Source organism: Rhamphochromis sp. 'chilingali' (assembly GCF_963969265.1).
Source record: "Rhamphochromis sp. 'chilingali' genome assembly, chromosome: 8".
NCBI lineage: Eukaryota > Metazoa > Chordata > Actinopteri > Cichliformes > Cichlidae > Rhamphochromis > Rhamphochromis sp. 'chilingali'.
Window position 1 is genome coordinate 16,871,552 of NC_137935.1, and position 11,100 is coordinate 16,882,651.

Sequence of the window (11,100 nt, forward strand, 5' to 3'; positions counted from 1 at the left end):
AGTTGTTGTCTGTCTTCAGGACGTTACTCTGAGCTGCAGGTGGAGTTTGCAGCCGCGGTGCGTACCAGCGCCGAGCAGAAGGAGCTGATCCTGAAGCTGGAGCACGACCTGAGCACCGTCCAAGCCATGTCCTCCCTGCCGCGCCCCGATGCAGACGGGTCAGAGGTCAGCAACATGGGCAACATCCCCGAGCCGATCAAAGAGGCCTCTGCGACCTTTATCGGTAGGTCGCCGGGATGAAATGGAAAGTTGATGATGTTTGATCATGATGTGTTTGTTTGTTATTTGGATTCCTCACATGTCATCCCAAAACGAAACGCCACCTTTAGCCATAAAGTGGCCCCGCAGTTTAATTTATGATCAAAGTGGTGACAATATCAAACTGTTTAGAAATCGTTGGAAAGGACAAAGGATTTAAAAAACTTAAAAAAAATATTAATTTGCAATAAAAAAATATTGCAAATGTTTTGTGCAGAAATGCTCAAAATAAAGAGTCACTGTGAAACAACTTTACCATTTACCATAAAATCAAAAAACCACATTTATTAGACCATTAAAACCCCCAATAAATATAGAGATTGTAGAAATGGTCAGAAACTAAAAATGAGATGACTTATTTGGCAAACAACAGACTGAATTCATGGTTTTATACCCAAATAGGACTTTTCTGAGAAATAAGCAAATAAATGACTGCATCTAAGTTAAATTATGATAATAATAATGATAATATGTGGTTTACTGTTTGTTTGTTTGTTTGTTTTTTCATCTTTTTTGTAAAACTAATTTGAAAATTGAAATGATTGGAAATAAAATTAAATTTATGGAGGAAAAAAAACCTGTTTTAGCATTAAATATATTATTTTGATTAACCATAAAAAAACATGAAACATAAAACAAGATTTTGGTCATTACAGTACAGTTAATATAAGGCAGCAGTGGCATAAACCTTACAGTGGATGGTGGTCTAATAATGTAATTTGTATATTTCCAGGGTTATTTGCAGCCAAGGAGCTTTTCATAATCCTCACAACACCTGTGTAATAAAACTGTAATAAGCTGTAGTAGAAGGCGGCTGACATGCACGCTACAAAACACTTATATTTCACAACGTCACATAAATGTATAGTTGAGTCCTTAAAAGTCAAATAGAAAGCTGCGCACATTTTTCATGCGTGTGAATGAGCCGCCTCTCAACAGCTTTCTGCCTGAAAACGCAGCTCACGGTAGACGAGATGTGGAAGTGCATAAAAATTACAGCCACCCGAGGAAAAAAAACAACAACACTTAATGTTTCCTGTTTGCATATTTCGCAGCCAGCAGGCACTTTCGCCTTTTTATGACACCTTACATTTATTTTTCAAACACATTTTAATGCTAATGTTACCTCTGCTTTCATTAACGCACAGATAAAGCAAAGGATGGAGAGATAATATTCAATGTTCAGTGTTATTGGAGTCAATTATCACATTTCAAAACCATGAGCAGAGCGGAGAAAAAGGGAAGAAGACTCCAAATTAAGAAAAGAGTCGTTACAGATCACTGATGGTAAATCTGCATTCACATGCCTGTTGGCACTGGCTCATCTGTTGCCTTAAATTTCTATTCTACGTGTCAAAAAATGACAAATTATTAGTTTAATGTTTTTCCCTTCTAAGCCTACCGCTGGCACGCCTCGTAAACCGAATTATTCACCCAGCTTTGATACTGAAGTTTGTCTTTAGCACAGCTTCTCTAATTGAAGTCAGATAAATGTGCTGAAGGATGCTCCGCAGGGGGTTTGTCTGTTTTTTGGATTCTCACCTGATTAGAGGCGTTCGAGTGCTTTTCTTTCGTGTGTCAGTTAAAACCTGAGGGTCTGGTGAGTTGAGCGCTGTCTATCTTAATAATCAAATAAACCTCACTCGCCTCTGTCTGATCTGAAACGTTAGCCATGCAAATAGAGGAAAAGATTCCCGGCATGTAAGTGCTGCTTTATCTGCAGGTTCAGGTGTGAGCGCCCAGCCTGAGCTTCCTCAGGGCCAGATGGACTCGCTGCTCTCCATCATCTCCAGCCAAAGGGAGAGGTTCCGCTCTCGCAACCAGGAGCTGGAAGCTGTGAGTCACACACACATATGCACGCGCACACACACGTATATTCATGTGTCTCTTTCGCTGGAGGGCTAATTCCTCTTCCCTTTGTTCCCTCTGATGCCTGTAGGAGAGTCGCTCCATGCAGCAGACCATGCAGGCCCTGCAGAATGAACTGGACAGCCTTAGAGCGGACAACATCAAACTCTATGAGAAAATCAAATTTCTGCAGAGCTACCCAGGCAGAGTATGTCTGAGAGATTCTTTCTGATGTCCAGTTTGGTTTGCTGGCACAAAATAAACCCAGTTTGGGTGTTTCAGTGGCTGATGAATGCTTAATTTGGATCGGTCTCCCCTCCCTCTTGTGTTTCCTCCCTGCTGCAGGCTGGAGGCAGCGACGACACCGTGATGCGTTACTCCTCCCAGTACGAGGAAAGACTGGATCCGTTTGCTTCCTTCAGCAAGAGGGTGAAAGTCACACACTTGAGATCAAATAAAAATGTTAAACGCTGTCATTTCTTAGAGGAGTTTCTTTGTTTTATGAGATAGCGATAATAAATAATGACTAAATGCAGAGTGATGTCTAAACAGGTGAAGAAGAACATGGATTAATATTCCACAAACAGTTGTTTTATCATAAAATAAATCAACTCTAGATTTTATATTCACACGTGCTGCCGGGAGATGTCGTCATAGTTCTGTGCGGTGTGTTTTCAGGAGCGTCAGCGCCGATACCTCAGCCTCAGCCCCTGGGATAAAGCAACTCTGGGCCTGGTAAGAATCTGAATCAAACATCAGACGCGTCTTCTGTGTGTCCGTGTGAACTTCTCATCTCACTCTCCGGTTGTTTGCGTCTCTCAGGGACGTGTGATTCTCTCCAACAAGATGGCCAGGACCATTGCTTTCTTCTACACTCTGTTCCTGCACTGTTTGGTCTTCTTGGTAGGTTTGCTTTCAGTACCGCGTGGCCTCCTCCGGTAGGTACATCTGCAGCTTCAGAGGAACAGGACTCACCTGTCACCTGTGATTATTTTCAGGTGCTGTATAAGACCGCTTGGAGCGAGAGCATTGGCAGAGACTGCTCAGCTTTCTGTGCGAAAAAGTGAGTGTGCCTCCTGCAGCGGACTCAGAAGCTCGTCACATAATGCAGCAGATAAATGCGATGTTTTATTTGACCCTTACGAGTGCTTCGCTGTTTGTCTCAGGTACGCTGACCACATCCACCGTTTCCATGAGAACGACCCAAACCTTTAAGCCGACCCACGGTGACATCATGACATGGCATCGGTGACATCAACACTGAGCAGCATGCATGTTCCTTAGAGAAGTTTACCTTTATTAAAGCTCCTTTATTCTTCCTGCAGTAGCTAATTTCACCACTAGGGGGCAGTTTAGGGCTGTGAACTGTAAATTAAAGGGTTGCTTGATTACTTGATGATTGGTAAGTTGCAGGTGATATACAAAACCATAATCTGACGTTTATTAGATAATACAATACTGAAAGTCAATCATTAACAGTATATATGAGACATGTGCTATTTAAAGCAGGTTTAATGAAGTTCTTCTTTACCTTTCGGGACTGAAGGGACCACGATACTCCTTATTCTTTTTTTTGTTTGTGCGGTGTGTTTAACTGGAACTGAAGATGTAAGTTTAGGTTGGGGGGGTTTAACATTAAGACATTAACATTAAGTTTGATTGGTGGGTAAAAGCACAGCTTGAAGTTATATAGAAGGATTTTTGAGCAGATCCTGGTGGTGGAACAACACATACAGTAGTTAAGATTTTTTCATTCCTTTTTGCTCTATTTCGAATAATTAATGGGAGTAATAAGTGATTGGTAGGTACTAGTTTTAATGGTTTGTTACTGTTGTTTGTTATTAGGAGACCGTTTTCTTCTCGGCTGAGTGATGCAGTAATAGACTAAAGGTTACTGAGTCTGTGATCCTAATACTCAACGTCATTGTGCGTGTTTACCTGCTTTCTTCTCCCTTTCTGTCATTGCACATCTATTACAATAAAGACTATACAGCAATTTCTTTTGTAGTCTCATTTTATCTTCATCTTGTGGTGTGTGAGATAGCTGAAGATAATATACATACAAATCCATTCAGTTTTATTTATATAACCTTAAATCACATTAACAGTTGCCTGCTTTATGTTGTAGGGTAAAGACTCTATAATAATCCAGAGAAAGGAGAAGTGGGACAGTGGGAAGGAAAAAGTGCCTTTTGACAGGAAGAAACCTTTGGCTAATTGCTCTCTGGTTACGTAGCAAGTTCGGACCTAGATCTTACACAGAACTCAAAATCAAGCTTAAGTCTGCTTATGTGCTGTGTAATACTGACTTGTATGGTGGTTTCCTTCCTTAGAAGTAATAGTTTTTGTAATTTCTGCTACTTTGTCTGGGTGATGGCAAGAGGGGTAAAAACTGTTGGCTGTGTTGTAGCGTAGACCTGTAGTGCTATATAAAAGGGAGACATTGGAGCAGGTAGTGCCTTCAAACTCAAGTCAACAGTGGGCAGGTGGACGCTTTCCTGCAGACTTGCCTGTCAGCTGTCTGTCTCTGTCCTCTTTGGAGTTTGAACCTGACCAGAGCGTGATGGATGTGCTCAGTCGGCGCTGCGTAGACTCGTATCTGTATCTGCAGCTGCCGAGACAGGGTGAACTTCCTGAGCAGGCTGTACTTTCTCTAATGTGTCAATGTTCTCTCACTATCTGTTGCACTAGATAGGACTATAAGTTTATTTTTGCTCCAGTGCCAAATGCATTGTGTCTACTGTAGCTGGACACAACCCAGAAGAGAATCAAATAACAGCAGTTATTAGTATTGTACAGCACTTTGGTCTACCAGGTGTGTTTTTAAAGTGCTATATAAATAAATAAATGATGATGATGATGATGATGATGCAGAAAATTGTTCCACTGCCAAAAACAGTGTCCAGATCTCTCTTAGGATTTTTTTCTGAGTGTAAAGATAAGTAAATGTATTCTAAAGCAGAAATGAACAAGCTTAGGCCTGACACTGATCATTTCCTTAGTATTAAAAGGACTAACACCGTATCTTACATGTAACTATATTCACCTACCTACCACGTTGGGGCGGCTGTAGCGCATCAACTAATCTGAAGGTTGGTGTTTCGATTCCTGGCTGCTCCAGTCTGAATGCCCAAATTATCCCTGAGCAACATACTGAACCCCGAGTTGTAATTCCAAGGTAATTACACTCTCAGTGGTGGGCAGCAGTATAATGTGCTACCGAAAAAAGAGCACATCAGTAACATTATAGGGATCTTTTTAATGAGTTAATGAACGTTAAAAAAAAGAGCGTTGTTGGGTTTGTGTAACAGCTGCACCATGACGAAGGAAAAAAAAAGAGTAACCGTCTAAATAAAGACGGGGAATGAATTCACAGATCAGTGATTCGACCCTCAGCGGTCCCTCTGAAGTCTGCCTACATCTTAGCATGACTGAATTAACCTGCATTATTCATGAGAGGCAATTCTTAAAGAGCACCACAGCTCACTGCCATTAAAGACAAACAAGGCTGGCAGACTCAGACGTGCACTTCCTCCTCCACCATTCCGGCCTCTATCTTAAGCCCCATTTTGCTTATCAATCAGAGCAGGCTCCAGGGCTATCTCGGCACAATTACGGCTTCATTCTGCCCCCCAGACCGCCATTCACCTTTGACCTCAATCTTTTTTCACATCGCCTCTCCTCTCACGCGTCCCCACCACACTTTCTCCTACATCTCTCATCTCAGCGTCTCCAGCTGCCCATCGTCAGCAGCATAAATATTAACATCCTCCATCTGTGGAATTACAAAGGTCTTAAGTAAGCCTAATGGCCCAATGTTATTTTTATTGCAGTGGACAGGCCGCCTCACTTGGACGGGTCCTCTCATTAATGACAGCGCACTGATGCCTCAGCATTTCATTTATTTATTTCTTTTTCGCCTTGCCATGCTTGTTTTGAGGCTGTTCGAAAGTGCACATGAAAGAAGAGGACAGCGGATCATCTAATCCTTTTGCTTTCCATCCTGTGTTCAGCAGAGGGCAGTAAAGTTATGTTCTTTTTATCAATATGAATTATTTAGCTGACTCTTCTGACTGTAGCCTTGCTTTTGTCTGCCTGCAGCTTCCCTGATTTCTGTTTCCTGTTAATGAAACAGTGTTCCCAACATCTCCACTTGTGTCTTTAATGGCACGACATGGATCTGATGTTGACATGTTTTCTTTCTTTTTTTAATTAGTAGGGAAATTTTTTTGGATTACTATATTAAAGTTTCATGCTTCCAATATGTGAAGATCAAAGTGACAGCTTTAGATCTTAGATATAAATTCTTTTAATGGGATTTTTGTTTGGCTCCATAATGTAGGTGTTTACACATTCACCGAACAAGCAAAAGATCCCCAAAGGAGACACAAATCCCCTTTGGGGTTGCATCAGGAAAAGCATCTGACGCAAAAATCTGCCAAATCAAACACGTGACGCTACCTGCTGTAGTGAATAACAGAACAACTGAAAAGCAGCTACAATAAAAATACAACCCATAATTTTTCTCATTAGCCGACCCACAACTCAAACAAAAACACTGTATTACCTGTTTTTGAGTAAGATTTAGACTACAACATCATCCGCTAATTGGAAGGTTCGCGGTTCGATCCCTGGCTGCTCCAGACTGCATGCCAAATATCCTCAGGCAAGATATTACACATGAATGAATTAAACATAGAAAGAAAGTGCTGGTGTGAATGGGTGAATAAGGCAAGTTGTATAAAGTACTTTGAGTGCTCAGAGTAGAAAAACACTATATATCCTCAGGGAATTTACAAAAACCCCAAGAGCTACATCTCAGACTCCACTGGCCTCAAGTAGCATGTTAAATGTTAATGCTAAATACATTGCATTTATAAAAAGACTGAACCAAGTATAACTTGTTTTGGGGGGGGGGTGACGAAGAGATTCTCCTCTCAAAAAGAACATGCACCATGGCTTAGGTTTACAGATTTTAATCTGAATAAAACAAAAAAGATCTGGAACAAAGTCATTTGGACTAAAAAGATCAAAGTAGATATGCTATTAGTTGCTTTTGTGCTGATATGCACAAACACCTCATACCAGCTGTCACGCACGGTGGTGGAGGGGTGATGAGATGGGCTTGTTTTGCTGGCACAACACCTGAGTCTGACAATGAACTCTTGTGTATTTTAACTGTCCAGCAGCTAAAGCTTGGACCGTAAAGGAGTCGCACAACAAGACAATGATCCCACGCACGCTGTGCACACAGTGGAACGGCCAAAGTCCAGACCTCAACCTGAATGAAATGCCATGTTGAGACCTTAAGAGAGCTGTGTGTAAATAAATGCCTGCAAAGCTCAATGGACTAAAGCAATGCTGTAAAGAAGAATGTGCCAGAATTTCTGATAAAATCCCACAGGAAACAATTACTTCAAGTCATTGCTGCTAACGGTGGTCCTGCAAGCTAGTGACTGAGGGGCGTGTACTTTCTTTTTCACAGACTGGAGACTATAATCCATGTAATTCAACTAAATAGTTAAACTGTTATGTAAAAAAGTGAACACCTGAATCTAACAACATTCACTTTGTTCTCACATTTTAGTCGGTTTCTAAGTTAAACGCACACATTTAAACATCAGCTCCTCACGCGTGCTCAAACTGACTCTGCAACTCCTCCAGGTTTTGGGGCCTTACGGGCTTAAATTCCTTGACATTGTGTCCTAAATGAATGAAGAGTTTTCAGTGGAGCCTGCAGGCTGCAGCTCAGTGCCCATGAATCCTGCTTCAGCTTGGCAGGTAAGACCTTTTTATTTTTTCTTCCCCAGACATCGCTCCCATTCAGAGGCATCATCTTCATTCATTTCTCTGCGGCTGTGAAAATCTCATTCAGAGCTTTCATTGAACTAACACACCATTCAGGATTTTTCTCCTTTGTGTCACTAAGTAGCTCAGACCATAAACTGCTGCAGAGGACTGTTGCATGGATACAAAGAGTGTGTGGGAGTGTGTGTGTGTCTTTGTTGCTAAAGGAGTTTGGTGCCTATATGTGTGCCGGGGAGGTCTCATTCATTTTATTTCAACCTCTCGTAATCCCCTTCGGAAATCTCTCGGTCCCATTCCTCTTTTCCGTCTTTAGCCTGTCTGCATGAAGTCAGTTTACCCCCCACCCCTCTAAATCACCCTCACCCCCTATCCCTTCCACCCCCCTGTGGGTGTTGCTATGGAAACAGGCCTCCTCTGTCAGGTGGCTCCATGCCTAACGCTCCCCAGCGCTCTGATTTGCTCTGACATCGTCTGGCTGAATCACTCTGACACGTGATCTTCAATCAGCCAGTCCAGATGCTGAATATGGAGCTGGTCTCTCTTGTGACATCCCCCACCCCAGTCTTCTCCCCGCCCATTCATCAGGGGAAGTTATGGGTGGGTGTGGTTCGTGTTAATTCACAGAAAAAAGATATAATTTACTAAGAAATAAAATGACTGATTTGTTCAAACGACATAATATGTGGCTTCATTTAAATAGATTAACTTTAATATTGTGCTTTGACCCTCTTTATCAGTTCAGCAGACACTGTTTCTTATCACATTCAGCTCATTTGTCATTTTTCTCTCTTTTATAACCTTTCAAAATAGTAAATGTTTGATTTTTGTGTCGCTGTTAATCAGATCAGCCTCTCCTCTCCAGTTTGGAGCAAGCTGAAGAAGGAAATCTGAACTGGTTTAGGTTTTTTACTAGTTTTGTATTTTCAGCATCCATCGCTCCTTGTGTTCCCGTGGCACTAAATGCTAGTTTGTTATGTTAAAGTGCTAAGCTGTTCAGAGCATTCTTATTCTAAGAAAAGGACACTATTAAACGCACGAATGAGCAAGAACAAAAAAGGAAATGAAAAAAAAAGTTTTCAAATAAATGTGTGGATTGCTCCTGTCACAGAACAGTGGAAACTGGCTATAACTGGAACAGAAGGAGAAGTGGGAGCCCCCCCACCCGTGCACAACTGCGTGTGCAGTTTGAGAAACCACACAGATCCTCAGCTGGCAGCTTCATTAGGCGGTTCGAGCAAGATTGTGCAGTTAATTGTAGTGAGTGGTAAACACTGTTGTGTGACATGAAATTTCATAAAAATTAGTTTTCTATAGTTAGGTCAAGAATGCTTGACATCACACTTTGTTGAGACTGCAACCAAATTCACCTGAATGGACAGATTTGTTGCTTCTTCAATCAACAACTTCCAACTATGCCAACAAAATTAATTAGACTTTTAACTTGGATGACACAAGTGCGCAGCAGTGATGGTTGCTGAAAATGGGCTTATAGGTATTGGTAAAACTAATTAGTGGTGAATATTTCTATTCATCATTATGAAAAACAAGATTGTTTTAGATAAATTTCGTCTTTATTAAGTATGAACTGTTTCCTTATTTGGTGCAGTAACAATGAAAAGGGTCAATATGCACCGACCAGTTCATTGGCTCGTTAATGCAGATATCTGATCAGGCAATCAGAAGGCAGCAACTCAATGCATTTAGGCATGCAGACACAGTCAGAACAATCTGCTGCAGTTCAAACTGAGAATCAGGATGGAGAAGAAAGAGATTTAAGGGACTTTGCAAAAACCAGTCCATCTGGTATTTCAGAATCTGCTGACCCACTGAGGTTTTCCCATATAACCATCTTTAGAGTTTACAGAGAATGATCTGAAAAAGAGAAAATATCAGAGCTCAGAGAAGAAGGACTAGACTGCTTCAAGCTAATAGGAAAGAAAGAAAGACAAGAAAAGAAAGCCATCAAAAATACTGTAAAGTATCAAAAGGAAGCCCCTTATCATGAGGAACTGTGTGTGTGTTCTGTGATTAGATAAATTCATATTGCTGTGAGGGCAGCATTGTAGTGTTTTAGCTGGTTCAACATTGTCTCTGTGAGCCACACCTGTGCAAAACTATATTTAAGCACAGTGTTTGGGTAAACACGCCTGCTTTCCACCTCTGTTGTTTCCACCAGAAAGTTTATTGGCAGACACTTTCCAGCACTGACGCAACTGACGCGCTTCCCTTCCTGTTGTTGTTTCCTCGTGTTGTTTACACTGTCATTGATGGTGTGGTTTACTGTGCTATCTTGGGCTGAGCTCCAGAGTGGCTGGGATGACATCATTGCACACATCATGCATCACCTCCTGCCAGCTCAGCAGGAGAGATGCAAAGTCAGGTACAGGGTGACACTGAAAACACACATGCACAAATGCTTGCACACACACACACACACACACACACACACACACACACACACACACACACACACACACACACACACACACACACAGCAACACTTTACTCAGCAGGTCGTCTGAGGATCAGCGCTGCTAATTTCTTGGCGCCCCTGTGAAAGTGTTTTAAGTGAAAGTTGGTGTGAGTCAGACCGACTCTTGTGACTCTGTGTGACGAGGTCCAACACCAGCCTGTAACCCAACCGGAAAACAAGAAATAAAGATCTTGTCTTTATTAAACAGAGGCTGAATTATTTCCTCCAGTTTGTGAATATGAGTCACTTCTCAAAAGCACTTCAGAAGCGAGGCTGGAGTATCAAACAGGCAACTTTCCGTCTGTACCGCACACTCAAGGGCCCCCAGAAAAGAGTAAAGGTCACTCTTGTAAGTATTCATATTCCACTTTCATCAAATTTGAGAGACATAAAAGAGACATCTTAAAGAATAATAGACTGACTTTTAGTTGCTGGTGCTCGGATGAACAAATTAAATGGACCCAGAGGTCTAAAAGCTCCGTGGAGCCCATACGAATAGGAGCAAGAAAAGCAAACTAATAGCAGCATTCTTGTTTTCGCTCTTTTGGTGTCATTTTTAAAAAACTGTAGTGTCATTTCAGATGTTTTGTGTCTGTTGGTTGTTTGAGTATTTCTGGGATCATCTGACAAACCAAATAAGCTCCTAAACCTGTTTCTGATAAATTGATTGGTAAAGGAAACGAGGTCATCTTTATGCTTTGTCCCAGTTTTTA

General features: G+C 41.5%; 1 protein-coding gene across 1 annotated transcript in view; it reads left to right on the forward strand.

Moving 5' to 3' along the window:
- LOC308401839 (protein CASP-like) overlaps nt 1-4,102 on the forward strand; it is a 61,623-nt gene extending 57,521 nt beyond the window's left edge. The window contains exons 15-22 of the mRNA XM_080890287.1: nt 20-223; nt 1,982-2,094; nt 2,198-2,314; nt 2,452-2,535; nt 2,785-2,841; nt 2,929-3,009; nt 3,105-3,169; nt 3,273-4,102. Of these exons, the coding sequence (XP_080746413.1) occupies nt 20-223; nt 1,982-2,094; nt 2,198-2,314; nt 2,452-2,535; nt 2,785-2,841; nt 2,929-3,009; nt 3,105-3,169; nt 3,273-3,321 (770 nt within the window). The 3' untranslated portion in view covers nt 3,322-4,102. The remainder of the gene's footprint in view (nt 1-19; nt 224-1,981; nt 2,095-2,197; nt 2,315-2,451; nt 2,536-2,784; nt 2,842-2,928; nt 3,010-3,104; nt 3,170-3,272) is intronic.
- The last annotated feature ends 6,998 nt before the right edge of the window (nt 4,103-11,100 follow it).